Source organism: Plasmopara halstedii (assembly GCF_900000015.1).
Source record: "Plasmopara halstedii genome assembly, contig: Scaffold_110, whole genome shotgun sequence".
In the NCBI taxonomy this organism is placed as follows: Eukaryota; Oomycota; class Peronosporomycetes; order Peronosporales; family Peronosporaceae; genus Plasmopara; species Plasmopara halstedii.
Window position 1 is genome coordinate 896517 of NW_020187031.1, and position 16440 is coordinate 912956.

The 16440-nt window shown below is 46.4% G+C and overlaps 2 protein-coding genes across 2 annotated transcripts; both read left to right on the top strand.

The window, feature by feature from the left end:
* Window positions 1–270: 270 nt before the first annotated feature.
* On the top strand, window positions 271–538 carry PHALS_00193 (uncharacterized protein; the record flags this gene model as incomplete). The annotated part of the gene is made up of 2 exons (XM_024728915.1): window positions 271–290; window positions 343–538. The coding sequence occupies 2 exons, from the start codon at window positions 271–273 to the stop codon at window positions 536–538; spliced, it is 216 nt and encodes a 71-aa protein (XP_024572233.1).
* Window positions 539–6697: 6159 nt separating this feature from the next.
* Window positions 6698–6935, top strand: PHALS_00194 (uncharacterized protein; the record flags this gene model as incomplete). The annotated part of the gene is made up of 2 exons (XM_024728926.1): window positions 6698–6781; window positions 6849–6935. 2 exons carry the CDS (start codon window positions 6698–6700, stop codon window positions 6933–6935), a joined length of 171 nt encoding a protein of 56 aa, XP_024572234.1.
* Between the last annotated feature and the right edge of the window lie 9505 nt (window positions 6936–16440).

Below are 16440 nucleotides of genomic sequence, written 5' to 3' on the forward strand. Positions count from 1 at the left end.
TGTGACTAATTAATTGAGAGACTGTCTAACTCCAAGCGATGTACATTTGTAGATACGAAGACAACATTGTGCCTAAACACAAACCTATACTAACAATTTAGTATTTACTAGTCATGCAGAGCATGGGGGGCATTCATATTGGATAAGTGTGAGCGGTTATTGAGTGTATGCATCTAGTCAAGCTGTTCGATGATACAGACAGGTTATTGTGCCTTTGAAGAAATCCTTATTATTCATATATCATCATAATAGCAGATTTCGAAACGATCAATGCCGTCGCAGATTGACCGGTACTTTGTCCCACAGGAACTCAGCTAGTTGGTTTGTCCTGGACAAATATAGTGCACATCTATTCAACATGGTACCAGTCTGCCCAAAGACAGATCAAATGATGCCGGGGGCGACAGAAAAGGCGATTTTCGAGGCTGAGATTCAAAACCTCGTATGTGCCCAGATTTTGGCCATTTCGAACCAAGATCGGCTTTTTATGTCGTTTGTGATGCTTCAGCCTTCGTCAAAAGTTAACTTTAAATCGTAGGAGGTATTAACTCGCATGAACACTTCAAATGCGCTTAGGTCTTGTTTGGCCAATGCGAAAAAAACGAAATATTCATTTCGTGACAAAATGTATGCCCTTCCCAGGTTCACAGTATAACGGCTTGGCTCTCAGTGATCAACACAACTCATACCTCGTTGTGTACAACAACGTCGTCATCTTATTCTCGCTGTGCAAGGGGATTTGGTTGTACTTTCATGCCGAGTATACCCTCCAGGAAAAGCTAAAACCCAGGTGGAGCTGATGTGACAATGGATGTGCTTTTACGTCGCCCAGACTATGAGCATTCGTGTTCTGAATGATGACGTTAGACATCGACGATGCTACACTTTCGGCGTACGAGTTATATGCAGCATGTGCTGCGTCGCATAAGGCTTTAAAATGCAAGTTGTTCTGGACTCAGATGCCTCTTCGTCGATGATCTTGCTACCCGTTGATACCGCTGATACGTGTCGCGACGCTTGATAACGACTCAATTGACACTCAGTACGCAGTGCTATCTGACGACTAGGACCTCAAGTACAGAATACTGTGCGAGACAAGTCATTCTTGTTATGTGGTCACCTTTATAGAAAAAATCACATGGCTTGATAAGCGGACGGTATAACCGGTATATTTGTTCAAGCAGTTACATGCGCACGTTCGAAGCGCTTCAGCAATTTTTGCCCTAACAGCATGGATCGGCTTCTTTGGATAACATGTCTGTTCCGGTATAGTGATGTCAGTTCATAAGGTGATATTTGATTTTTGGTCTTCCAGAAGCCGCGACTAGATTTGTAGTAGTGTGTGAACTGTCTGCGCACGATGTTCTTATCTCGACGCTATCAGCAATACCATTTTTGATGGGGATACAGACAAGCTGTTCCTCAACAAATTAATGTTACTCTTAAGAACCATTGTTCTGAGGTTTACGCTTTACATCAAAAATATAGATTTAGCAACTTTGCAAGCGTGGTGGGCACATGTCCACCGCCGACTACCAACAGATATATGGTCGGACGGAATGCTCTAATCCTGTAGTAACGATGTTATCCGAAGCACTTGCGCTGAGCTGGAGCGCGGTACTCCCACTCATTAAGTTCGCATTGAATACCGCAGTACATGCTTCTGAAACGTTGCCCCAGTATAGGTTCCCCTTTTCCATATTAGTTCTAAAGTCAACCTCTTTACTACTTTGACACAACCACAAGACGGGTTGATTTTGACGGTGTCAGGGCTGTAAATACGAGTCAACTTGCAGATATCAGACCGGCTACGATTCATGATAAGAATTTTGTCGTGATGAGATTAAGCGTCATGTGCCGAGTGTGCGGTTTTAACTGCGCAAAAGAAGCATGTATACGCCAGGGGCAGGCGGAATAGCTAAGAATACGCAGTGGGCAAAAATGACGCTGTTACATACCCGCACATGCTGTGTCTACAGATGCTACGGCTAAGTTGAATCCCCACTTCCTTGGATAGCTCACGCCCACAGCCCGTGGTTTGCTTAAACCACCGTCTCAGTTACACATGCCATAAAAAAAAGCTCTAGTGACGGCGAAGCAACGTCTATTCATTTATCGCAGCTATTTATTTGCTGCTCTAGAGCAGCAGTACATTTCTGAAGGCTTGAGGCTCATCAAGCCAATCAATTCGATGATCTTGCCCGGAAAGGACATCTGAGAAGTGGTCCATCCCGGTATCAGACGCGCGCAAAAAATCCCGGAGATATCCGGCATGCCGCCATTCCCAAGAGGTCCAATGATATCCATCTACAAATTAAAGAGCTGTCCACCGCCAGTACGGCTTGATAAGCAAGGGGTGTTCCAAACCCATGCGGAAAGTAGTATTGGATCGGCGAAAATACAGCTTTAGCAAGTATTTAGTAGGTCTACTTTCATTGTGAGAGCTCAAGGGAGTTGAGTTCCCGTATCGGTAAATTGTATCAACGCTGTTGCCGTTTACGACCTGGCGCATCTTAAGTCTTAAAGTCATAGGGAGAAGAGACAATGTCGCTCTGCGCAACGCGGCTCCCACTATTGTTGAGAGCCGGACCTTGCTCCATATCTAAAACTTGGCAATTGTTGAATCCGAGACTCATGAGGATGAGCAAGGTCGCTGACAACAAGTGATGAGCATTACCTCGTCATCCACACCATGATTTGTTCTTCGCAAATTAAAGCATTAATGACGTTCGAGTCGGATGTTTGCTAATCTAAATATAGTTTGTGAGACTTAGAGACGGTTTTGGCTGCGTGCCTTTTTTACCTATGCGAGAAATGCGTAAGGGACTCTGCGACACTTTCACCGGCATTCAGTACCAAAGGTGCCGTCTTCATGGAGGTTGAAGATAAACCCACCTCTGTCGCCCCAGGCGTAGGCAGTACTTCTGAGGAGCGTTAACTTAAGAGGTCAGAAAGTGCTCCCGAAGCGTTTTCTGTTGATACTTTTTATTTGGGTCGACAACCTACACGCATGGACGTGTAAGGGTTCCGAAACAACGTAGCGGGTAACTTCAATTAAACAATATAGACATGATGGAGTCCGCGAAAGTCATCGCATTTTTGTACATCCAGACGAGCTCACATTGTTCGTTGGTCCAGGTTTGCCTCCTTCATGACAAGCAAGTTGTCTGTGACAATGCCGCGTTGGACGTCACTCATTGGGAGTGCAAAGATCATAAGAAGGTGAGGCGGGGCAGAGATGTTGAGTGGCGGATATTTCTGTTTATTGATACACATACGCATTTCACAGTTATCCCTTAAACTTAGATATGACATACTAAAGCATTGATACAGATGATGGTTATGTGGTCCGTAAAGTGAAGGCCCATGGGATGAATAGCTGCTAGTCTAATATTACGTGACACATAAGGTTTCAGTTCTGTAACAAAGTCGATCATTGGTTGTTTAAGTTTTAGTATTAGCTACATAACACTCTTGAGATCGATAATAATAGATATTATTTACTTGAGAGGCTTTCGGCCCTATCCTTGGGTGTTGAGTACGAGCACGCCACTGTGCGCTTGGTAACATGATTTGTTGAACCAAAGATTTTTCTGCGCGAGGTACACGGAAACCGTAATGCACTTGGTAGCACGTATTGTCGTATCGACAACAGAGTCTTAAGCAACTGTATAATTTGTGAAGATGGAGCTTTAGCTGTCAGCTTTACATTCTTCCAAAAACAAGACACGCGAAAAAAAACTCTGTCTTTATTTGGCCCCGACGGAAGACTACAAAAAGTGGCACAAGCGCGGAAAGCGGTGACCGCTCGCCTGGAGGTATTTACCAGCGAGACATTTAAGCTGATAGGGCACTACAAGGATGATTTAGCCCAGGCGTTGCTGAATACACTACCGGCCTCAAACCGTGTGGCTGTTTGCGCTTCAAGTCTTTAGAGTGCAGAAACAATGAACATCTTTTTGTCTGAAAACAGAAACTGAAGTGGTCATTAATTTGGCCGAGCTCCAGACAGAACACCTAAGCTTCACGCTAGCTGTGTTCAAGCATAAAGACGGCGAGCGAGAATGAACACGAATGTGCATTTTTTTAAAAGAAAGGGATTCAAACATGACACGATTTGCGGCAACTAATGTCGCAGGTTTATGCATCTTCGTACCAAGCGTATTGAGTGCGATCAAAATTCTTTGCTATCAGGCAAGGAGGCGGCTTATTGCTAAAAGTTGAGAGATTCCCTTGCTGCGATGAGATAAGATCTTTCCCGGAGGCGTTGATAATCACTATCCTCACCAAAGGTAACTGTATTGGTGCGGCTCGCACTGACACTATTCTTTTCACCCCGCCTCTTTCGAGGATACCGTGGGTGTACGATTGGATGCGGATCACAGCTTCTGTGCCCCGAGCGCCATTCAGATTGGCGAGGGCTATTAATAAGCTTTTGGGGTGATGTATTCGCTCCGGATGAGCTGGGGGATGAGTTCCTACCTGTCGAGCAGCTCCGTGGAACTTGTCTGCTTTATCTAGGCTTGTTGAGCTATATACTCGTACCGTTGATCCTTATTGCACGGCTTACTGTACTACAGCACTGACTCACTTTCCACTCATTGTGTAATAGTTCCTCCTGACTCGGCACAAGAAACACACCCTAATTGACCACCTCGGTGAAGATATATATCACAAAAATCAGCGAGCGCTTTGCCTAGCAAATATATTTATGAAAGCACAGGTGCGAAATGCCGCAGCGGTATCAACTCTTACCGCATGTCTTTCAACAGTCTGTCGGACCCGGCAGACCGCCAGCAGTCCATAACTTGGCAATTTATCTAGCAAACCAAAAGGTGCGTCCGGTAATAGCGGTATTGTTGTATTTGTAGACCGTCTGATCAAGATGACTGATTTTGTTGCTGTCAGCGATATCGCTACCCGTGAGAATCCTACCAAGCACTTTCTCGACAATATTTTCAGCATCTTTGCTTTCCATTGGCAATTGTCTCGGATAGTGATCGGCGTTTCACAGCAAAGTTTGAGAAGATTTGGTTAATGGGCTCGGCACCAGATTTGCCGTATCTACCGCCTATCATATCTAAAAATTCCTCAGATGAAGCATGGTTAGCGCGTGGTGACGAGAATCTTCTGAAGTACTTGCGTGGAGCGACCGTGGTACCGTGGTAAAATGCTTCCACTTATTGGCTCATCGAGATGGCGTTTGATAGCTCATCTTTGGCCACTACAGGCCTTATTGCTTTTATATGGTTTGAATCATCTTCGAATTACTTTACACCGCCACGAGAAGCTCCAAAAATGGCTCGGAAGGGGCTGCCCAAATGGTTAGGATGGCTGATTTTAATACAGGAACACCTTGTGGCAAAACATCGAATTTATGTCTTGACAAGATTGTGAAACGTGCACCAAGTGCGCAGCGCACTCGCTGAGCAATTATGCGAAAGCAACATGTAAATAAGAGGCAAGTGGGTCAATCAATGGCTTATAGTGCGTGAAACCGCTCTATCTAACGCGATTAAACTCGATTCGGAAGGGCAGAAAGTCAGGTATACATGGGAGTCTCTTTCACAGCCTTGTAATTTACCTCTCCAACCGTAAGCCAGCATCTTCTAACATTCCTGTAAGAAGTTGGTAATAGTTATGCCATCTCGGAGTAATTCGCACTACAGTTAGCCAGACCTCACTAACCGTACCATTTTGGCAACTTCACAATCTTGCAAACCTTTATGAGCATCATCTGAAAAATATTCTCAAAGCTACAAAAAGCTTATACCAGCGATATTATGGTATGGCTAACAATCCTTAGAACTTTCTCGGTCACTCCATTCACGAGTAAATGCACAATCCCTCGCAACTTTCTGAGAATCGACTGTTCTGCAAAGCGGGGGCACCACGCAATAGAACTTTATCAGCATTATAATCACGTCGCTACGCAGATGGGACATCCTTATTTTGTCATGACCTGGCTCTACAACTTTTAACAGATAGACGCCTGTCCACACAGGCTCTCGCTCAAGAAACCGTGACATCAAGACGCGCAGACTGTCTCTACCAGATCACACAGTTGAGACCGCTGTACACAATCGCATTTTTTTCGTCCGGCCAGGATCAATCTCGGGGAATATTTTACAATTCCAGTCTCACTAAAAATACACTCTGGAGACAATATTATTCGATCCCTACTTCCCGTCACTTTTGCAGACAGCAGTTCATTGCCACTTTTTGTCGAGCGTAGCTCAGGGCACTGAGCAATGCAATTGCTATAGAATTTGAAAAAATCCCATGTCCAACTGTTGTTGCTACCGCTCACACCAAAGGAGCTCAAGCTCTTTTGGCATAAGCTGGCTAAGATTCACAAGGAGGTAAGTTCGTGACATCCAGATTCTTTGACTTCCACTTACTACATGCCTCGTGGCACTTCGGTAACGCCTATTCCCAAGAGACTGAACATGTCTCAAATTGTAGTCTAGAACCAGACAGCTCTCTACTTTGTCAATGGTCTTGAACTCTTTAAGAAGACTTAGCATAACTCTTTTTCTAAACTAATGTCCCCATCGCAAGACGCATGCATATCTTATCAGTATTTGGCATTTTCAATACTTTGCATACTAAATTAAAATTCTCGACAGTCGCGCGTCATATGTATATCGCCGACGCTTCCCAATTTACCAGAACAATTTACGCACTTGACGGAATCATGCAGTCCATGGCGTTGATTTTGACAGCCCACAATCTTGAGCCGTGGGGTCAGCATCTCTTAAAGAGAATTGCTCTATCTTTGGTAAGTTCCAGCTGGCCTCATTCCTCTCGGTATACAATTGAATCCAGTTCCTTCCCATTTTAGGCAGGGCAACGTTCTGGGACATCACATCTCTCCGCTAGGGGGCGTCTCGGTCGCCCTATGTAGTAAACAATCTCGAGAGTTCTACTGCTAACATCGAATTAAATATATCAGGGTATATATCATCGGTACCGCTACCGATATGCAATCTACTCGTCCACGGAGATGCTCGGTTTAGATTCTCTGCTAGACCGAGGTGTGTCGTCTGTGGTGCGCTTATCAAAATTTCGCCTTCTTTTGTGCTCTGCATTGAATAAATTTCACATCGCTTTGCCAAAAGAAGTAGGATTAGGGTAACAAGGCTATGCGCGAGCCACATTTTCACGAAGACCTTCCATGAAAATTAATTCCACAGTCTCTGGGAGGATCCATCGCCACCACGGCGATGATTTTTGGAAATTGCTTGCAAATTGTCGCCAAATTCGACAGACGGCAGTTGATCGCACACGATACGTCTGTTAAGGCGGTGCGAATTCTTTATCTCCAGAATTTTTGTATAAAGTGCAACCTCTAATTTAAAACTGCTATTACAACATGACAATGCTTCGGTTGTAACATGACTGATATTGTAATCAAATTTGCCGGTTTTGACCATTATTGTGCTATTCTGACTGGATCAGCTAGGGGCAAAAAAGTATCTAGCGTTTTCTGTTGTTCAACGATAGATAGTTGACATCTCGCGTTCCATTCATTAAGGGCACAGTCTAGTCAAACCTCAATACAGAGAAGGAACAATAATTCCGAACTTAGCCATCAATTTGACGACGAATACTACTAATTCCGCGTGATTGTCGTACTCCTTGTAAAACGGAATCTCTGACTTGTCGAGCCCGCATGAACAAATGATCAGCTGATGGCTCCGAACGCATCTCCCAGGAGTAAAACCGGGGGCTTGACAAACAGCTACCACTTATTACCTTTTGATTTTCAAGGGTGACATATAGCTTAATTTATTTAAATTGATATTAGCCATATTTTATTATGTACAATCTAGAAATCTTTACATTTTACGTGGCGCGAGACGAGCAGTCCTAACGTCCCTCAAATCTCTTTGCAACGGAGCCACATATCCTTTATCTAAACAATTACTTTAGTTTCTTACATTTAGTCGGAAGTACAAAAGTGATAATTGTTTGTTGAGCTTTATATGGTACGCGTACCGCTAGAGACTTGAAGTGTAGCCGAGTCTTGCGGGTCAACTCACAGCACCGTGCTTGGGAGATCGCAGGAGACAATCAGCCTGTCAGGGTTTGGCCATATATCCTGGTATTGATTTGCGCCGAAGGTGGGGTAGAATACGGGCTGAATGTGTAAACGTAATTTTTGTTTGACATGATAATCATCTCAATGAGTTCAGGATGTTACTTCAAGTGTACGCGCCTTATCCACGCAACACGCTCCAAACATTAGAATTATTAGGGAAACTTTTCCCTATAAACCCTTCAAAGAGGCCAAGCAGTTTGAATCGGCAAGCTTCTGATAGCTCAGGTTTGCACCTAGCAATCAAGATCTAAAATTGTATTCGTACGGTCTTACACAAAGATGTTATATGCTTCGAAGTTTAGCAAGTATGTGTGCTTCACATGTCATCTGGCTTGGTAGAAACGCACCCACGCTATTTTATACGCACAGCACATTTTAATCTCAAATGACAACAACGTATTGAAACAGCTTAACCGATTTAGAGGTTTGAGCGTTCAAAACGGCAAAGTTCTTATAAAAGTCTCGGAATAGTCAATTGTATGATATAAATTGTGCAATCCTTAAATGCTTGATTGCTAAGAGTAATTGGTCGCAAAAAGAATCGGCTCTTTGAAATCCAAGACTCAAAACACACCCTTACGATAAATTTACGAAATCTTTACCTTACTTGGTACCTTTTCAAGCTGCTCGTCTTTCACAGCAAAGACTAGATTACGCACGATATTGACAAGCGCATCACTCAAAGCTGATTAGCGGAGCAGTTTTGACAAGCAACACATATAAGCACGGCAGGTTTCTTACCTGGCGCAGATTATTCCGGCAATGGACAGCGGACTCGGATTTCCTTCGTTAGATGTTTGCTCCCAAGTTGGAAGGCTGTTGCAAATAAGAAGTAGACTTTAGTTTGAGCGGGGATTCTTTTGTAGAGGCCAGGCTTTCATAATACTTGGAGATTGTTCATTTAGGACACTTGATATTGCTGAGTGGAAACGATTTCCGTCTCTGTTAAGTATCTACGTGTCATCATAGATATGATAATATTCTTCCTCTCAAGACAAAACGAAGATGGATGTTGGATTTACGCATTTCACTTGCTTTGGGTTGATTCCTGCAATTTGAGGCTGCATAACTCTTTCAACCGTAGCGATCGCTTAATTGAAAACATGCGCAGTCTCGAGATAAAGTGACCGACGAGTTAGGCATTCGTAACGAGGTAATAATCAATAGCCAGTGGATGAACCTAAGTGAACGACAGCACAAAGCAACGCCTCAAACAAAGTGACCAAGACCAATCGTCATCGAGATTAGATGCTTACCTATGCAGAGTTGCAGAGTTGCGTGCGGTACATTCTGCGCTAAGCTGAATGTTGTTTTGTATACGCTCACACAAACTAAGTCCATTCTTCCTAGGGCGTTGGTATCACACACATTGGACAAGCGGATGATGTCACAGGAAAACGACGTCGTTTGTTGTCGGTGTTTACTGGCGCATTGTAGTACGCAATTTTTGAAAGCAGTTGTATTCGCTGGTAGGCTATGAAAAATTAGGATTAAGTGAGTGAGCTAAGTATATAAAACCGATGCCTTAGAAGTAGCAAGTAGCTTACTAGCTAATGACCTAAAATATATTCGCTTCACGTGTTGCGTTCGATTAGCATAATTCACCAAAGTTTCAACCGCAAGGATGCTCAAGCCACGTTTCGTATCATCTTAAAGAGCTGAAATCGTTTTAGGAGCTACAACTACTTCCCGTGGGTGTTTGCCATGCGGATAGCACTGGCGATGACGGGTCTGCTGATACCCACTCAAGTTGTAAAACCTGAGGCTGGGACAACAGAAGCGTGGTCTCTCAAAGGCATATTAGTAATCGGGATAATCACCTTCAGCGTGCGATGCAGCATCAAATGAAGTTCCAGTCGCCCCATACCGCTATCCAGGCATTTACTACGCTGCGGGAATTCATCGACCGAACGACGCGACACATCTGTGTGACGCTTTCGAAGCAGCTGCACAAAAACAAGATGGAATCCGGCACTTCGATTGCTTAGAATTTGAATTGTTTGAATGAGCTAGTGAATGAGCTGCAGAGACGCGTTGGTCACGAAGTCAAGAATACCGTTCAAAGCACTTGGACGGAATGATTTCGATGCTGAAGCAGATTTCCCCACTCATTGATTTTCATAATGCCAACAATGGGTTTGGCTTTCTAAAGGTTACCGCACATCATATAAATACTTTGGCTAAGCTCTATGTCTTATTGAGTCTATCACAGAGTGGCACCGATCTTGATGGGGTGGGGTTCATACACTTAGACTTCGCAGAACGAACAGAGTTTATGATGATAAGATTGAGCGTTGTATTCAGGTAGAGAATGCACAAATGCAATATGCAGATGCCAGAGACAGGCGAAATACACATGAAAAGGTAGTGTAACGGGTTAGACGTACCCTTGTATGAAATGGCGGGTTGCACAAAATGGTGTGACCGTACAAAGGTGTAGATAACACAAGTTGGTGTAATCACAAGGTGGTGTGGCTACACCGTAACAAGAAGCCACTACGTGGTAAGATTGCAAATGTTAATGAGGTTGTACTATCTAAATCAGAAAAACCTAGGGTTTTAGATACTGGCGGCTATGACGCAACTAGAACAAACAAACATAGTCTCAATTTTGAACGGAAGAGTCCACTTACCTTGGCTGAGGTACTCGTACTGATTCTTGTATAGAACGTAAGATCGGTAACCTAAGCTTAGCTTCATCTAAGCAAAGAGCTATGGCAGCCCCACTGCACTTAGTAGCACTCGTAGTCAATTTACGCCTGAGCCGTTTCGACTGATCTACTGTGAGTATGAAGGAATTGTCCTATTTGCCCCAGGGTATGCAGGACGGGCTTAATAAGCTGCTTTCCTGCTTGGTCCTGAGGGCGTGGAACACCTTGTTTTGCAGGGACCCGAGGCAAGAAGCGCGCGCCTAGAGGCGCTTTCAAGTTATGAAAATGCTCTGTTACAGCAGAAGCTGTCAGCGTCGACTGCGTCCATGACGCCACCGTCGACGACGGATTAATCCTCCCGACCCAGGCCGCTCATGGTGAGCGTTAAGACCTTCAAGGGTAAGGATGGAGAGAACCCTCTGCTCTGGATAAGAGAGGCCGAGATGGCTATGCCATCCGCCAAGCTCAAAACGAGCAACAGCGCGTGGCGTTAGCTATCTTCAAGCTTGGGGACCGAGCGTGATAATGAGCTTTGATGTACGGTGGAGCGGCATTCCCCTCGTGGATGGAGCCGAAGCGTCACCTTTTGTGAGTGCTTTTGCCGCCTATTTATGCATATCGCGTGCGGTCGCGTGCGATCGCGTTCCCTTGCTACCTGCCAGGGCAAGAAGAAGTCGGTGGTCTTTGTCCAAGAGTTGAGAGCTCTTATTGCCGGGTGGCAGCCAAACCTCTCCCCGAGGCGCGGTCGAAGTGACCGTCTTTATGAAGGGCTTCCGCACCGGCGTGGTCAGAATGGAAGTCTTCCGTGTGTATCCGTCTTTTTTATAGTAGCTGTGAATGTGGCACTGAATGCTGAATTTAACTTTAAGTCAGCACGTCTTGGTAGGAATGTACACCCTCAGAGCTAGTCGAGCGGCCCTGAACCAATTGATCTCAGCTATGCAGAGAAAGAGGAGGAAGAGCTCCGAGATGCCTGACAGCGTTTAAACACCTAACAATGTTTTGTCTGCGGAGACACCTGTCACCTTCCGACTGATTGTCCCCTGCGCAAGGTGCGTAAAGGTTCGACGAACCAACGTCCCGCTTCAAACCAATCTGGTTTGACGCGGAAAAACAAAATACTTCAGCAGGCGAGGGGTAACCTACTGGGCGAGAACTGAGTCCTGTTGAGTTTCAAAGTGGTAGTGGGTAGCATGGCCCAGCACCGAAGAGCTGCGTGCTCTTGAACACGGAAAGTGTGTGCAAGCCGGGCTTGCTGGTCGTAAAAGCGATCGTGAAGAACTTTGGTAAGCCATAGAAAATCCTTATCGATTCTGGTGCGTCAGGCAATTATGATCGACGCTCCACGGTCGAAGGAGGCCAGCTGTATGCTGAGACGCTGTAAGCGCGGTTGAGTGACACCGTCACTGTTTGCTTAGCAACAAGACTTTTGTCACTGTGCCGAGGGTTCCTGTAATCCTCGGTGTCAAGTTTCTCGACTTTGATAGCGTGGAACGCTGTTTAGTCGTAGACTTGAGTGCCATGTATGACCTTATCCTTGGTGCCATGAATTGATTGGAGATCAAAGACCTTGAGTGCTACGCGCAGGTGTAGCTTGGTGATCATGAGCTCATCCCTGCCTGAAAGCAGAAGTGCTATTGGCGCGGGCACTGGACCGGGACGGTTAATGTGCCGGGTATCAGAGTATCCGAGTTATTAAACTCCAAAAGTGTTTCGGACAGGGGTCCCAAGCGTGGTTCACAGGCCGCACATGGAGTGGCACGTAACCCACTGAGCGCTGTTCAAGTATAGGAGCAGTCGCTGCATATCAAAAGTGGCATGGTCGGCCAAGGGCCGAGGCATCAAGGGCAAGGCCCTAGTGATGCGCGTGGAGTGGCACCTTATCCACTGGACAAAGACTGCGGAAATAGCAGCTCTTCGTTGGATGCGGCTAATAACACCAAGGCTCCGATGAAGCAGGAAGTGGAGACACTGGACGACGCTGAGTGCGTGTTCCGACTGGTTTGGTCAGTTAGAGAACCTCTATAGAGAGGAAACGGCGATGCCGTATGTTATCGGCTAAACATAGGGCGTCGACCCTGACCCAGGGTGTGTCTACCATAGACGATAGCGCACAGCTGTATACCCTTGTCAATGCTTTGGCAGGAGAGGAAGACGGCGACGTCACCCTCAAGTCTATTTTCGCGGTGGATGCTCTTTTTGAGCTGGAAGAGATGTCCTTCGAAGGGTTCAGCGGTGCCTTGAAGGCAGGCAATTAGCCGAGGTAGTCATTATGCCACCGGACGAGGAGATCGACTCGTCGTCGCTTCAGGATGAAACTGTCCTGGAGGACACCGATTGGGTGCTGAACGCATGGAGTGGATCTTCGATCTTAAAAAATCCCTCGGATTCGTTTTATCATTTGGTGAAAAAATTCCAGGACGTCGTCACAAAAGACCCGCCGTCGGTCCTACCCATAGACCGAGGTGTGCGTCATGAGATTGACCTGATTCCAGGAACCAAATACTGCGTAACACGTCATTGTTCCTGTCGAAAGAGCAGTGTGAAGTCATTGACGCCTTTTTTTGTGCGAGTCACGATGCAGGAATGGTGCGTGAGAGCAAGTTCTTCCATTCGACACCCACGTTTTGAGTCCGGAAGCCGAACGGCATGTGGCGTATCGTTCACGCTTACAATCAGCTAAACGGTATTACCATTCCGGCACAGATCCTTGAAAAGATGTTTTCCAGAACAATATGGTTGGTTGTGCAAAGTACAGCGCACTCGCCTTAGTCGATGGATATTACCAATTGCTCATGAGAGCGAGTGATATTCAGCTGACAGTGGTAAGTACACCGAGCGATATGCTCTAAGAGTGATTTGTGGTACCCCAAGGGCTGTCAAATGCATCGACAACACTTAACCGTCTTTGGACGCAGTTGTTCAGGTTCCCCCGGGCGTATGCGCAAACATACTTCGACGGCATCTTCGTCCATAGTCGTGCGGGGCACGGGAGGGCAAATAAGGAAACCACATCGTCCATTCGAAAGCGGTGAATAAGGTGTATATAAGTGCATCGGCGCGTAAGAAAATCCCTTCTTAGGGTGCTTCATTGGGAAGCGTGGCCTTCGAGACGATATCGCTAAGGTCAAGGCCATTGTGGACTGACCGGTTTCAAATGACCAAAAGATCTTGCGCACGTGGCTTGGCCTCGCTAACTACTTGCACAAGTATAGCGAAAATTATGCGGAAGAGGGACGGCCATTGTCGAATCTCCTTAATAAAGATTTGGACTGGTGTTGGGACACCGAGCATCGGAAGGCTTTTGACAGGGTCAAAGACAGCCTCCTTCATGCACCAATACTGGTGTTGCCAGACCCCATTCGTCTTTTTAGTGTTGTCTGTGCTGCTTCGGAATTTGCCATCGGCTGTGCACTGCTGCAAGCAGACGCCGAGGAGCGAGATCGGGTGGTTGCGTTCGAATATCGCCAGCTTAAGGCTGCGAAAAGAAAGTACCCAGTCCATGACAAGGAATTTCTTGCGATGAAGTATGCACTTGTCGAATTCAGGGTGTACCTACTTGACTCAAAGCTGTTTGTGATCTACACAGGTCATGCGTCATTACGCACTGCAACTCAGTCGCCGCACCTCTCGCAGAGGATGACCAGGTGACTCTCATTCTTTGCAGATTATGACTATAACTTCGAGGTGAAGTATAAGCCAGGAAAGCAGAATGTCTTGGTCGATGCATTGTCAAGCAGACCAGACTATGAGCTTACTCATATCACGTCGGTGACGTCGTCAGTAACGGATTTGATCCGCGCCACATACGCCGGTGACAATATATGTGTAGCGCTGCTACAGGCTCTCGGGAGCAAGAAGTTTGGAAACGTGGATAAGAGACTGTCGGCGCGTTTGTGCGCACGGTTACACCGATATTCGCTGAAAAATGGGTTGCTGTTTTGCTTCCCAGGCCACTGCCGAGAAGCGCGGAGCGCACGACGACGCAGAGCGTCATGATCCTTCTGATCATAAGTGTCCACGACGTCTGGGCAGGCTTGCCGAAGTGGCACCTCGATATTCCACGAGTTCTTGGAGTTTGGATATCCCCACCACTTCACAAGATACTAAGTTAAGCCCCGTCGGCGACGTCGACCCACCAGACTTTCTAGGAGGTAGTGAATGCCACCATTTTCATTAAGAAGAGTCGATGGCGAGCGATGACGACTTGGTCGAGCACCGTCAGATGACTCGAGATGCTTTTTAAGCGTTGGGGGGCAACGTCATTCGTCATCGGCACTCTGCCGAGCATTTCTCCGAGGTTGCCTACCGCTGTACGGAAAACCTGAAGTGTCTGGTGCCATTTGTGCACCGATTGCATCACGTTGAAGATTATCGCGCTCTGTCGGAGCGCTTCCTAGCCGTCGAGCAGACGAATACGTCACTTTGTGTGACGGTGGAGCGCCTTGCGCCTTTAAAAATGGAATTGTTGCACTCTGTGCCCAGAAGCAATTGCTGGATCCGCATCTGAGTGGCCGAGCGCCTTTGTGCGCCGCCCCAGCGCCAACGCTCCCGCGTTCACTTGCACCGCGTCACGGTACGGCTTAAGCAAGCCCAAATAAAACACCGGGTTGGTGCGCACCCTTCTCGGAAGGTTCAGCGTATACGCAAGGCCTCGCTTGACCACAACCTTTAATACACCGTGGGCGGAGCTTGTCTTAAAGACAGCAATGACTGCATGTGTAGAAAGGAATTAGAAATTAATAAAACTAGGTCTCCGACCTCAAAGGTTTCCACATTTCTTCTGCTTCTTCTATCTGCATATTTTTTCTGCATAACTTGACTTTCAGCCATCGCATCGCGACCGTGTCGTAGGACACTCAGATTGGTCGACAGGAAGTTGAGTGGAAGCCGTATTCCACACGAGAGTCTAGGACCGAACGTGGATACGAGCGCATGAGAGCCGCCCTGTGGGCAACCTCCAATTGTCACTCCTTTGCCTCGTCGAGACGATTGGTAAAAATACCACTTCCCCCGGAAGTCGAGCGATCAAGTAACGGACACGGTGTCCGCAAGGTTCGAGCTGGGCTCATATCGCGCCGTTAGCGCACTTAATCCTTCTCATCTCCCCAATCTGGGAAAGGAGTGTCTGACTCGTAGTCGATTTCCCCAAATTCCTCGACGAGGAGATTTGTCGCCCGGGGCAGTGCAGTGTGTTGCGCTCGATTTCTGAGGGCTTGGGATGTGCTTCCTGTGAACCCACGAACGTACTGTCCGAGGATGCACCCTGTGCAGAAAAAGAAGAGCTTTGCCCGCGGACGCCCTCGGAACCAGCAAGGCTGGGTGTTTTGCGTATCGTAGACTCAGGCTCATTGATTTAAGGTTTTTATAACGTAGCGGTGTCTCAGACACGCGAGCTTTGTATAAGGCGACAGCTAAATGTGAATACAAATTTATTGGGGGAGAGTGTAACGGGGCTACACGTACCCTTGTATGAAAGGGCGAATCACACAAGATGGTGTAACCGTACAAAGGTGTTGATTACACAATTAGATGTAATCACACAATAGTGTGGCTACACCGTAACAAGAAGCCACTACGTGGCAGCCAGTAGAAATGCATACTACTATATTAATTAGGTTTTACTATATTTATTAGGAAACCCTTAGTTTTAGATACTGGCGGCTCTGCCGCAACTAAAAAAAT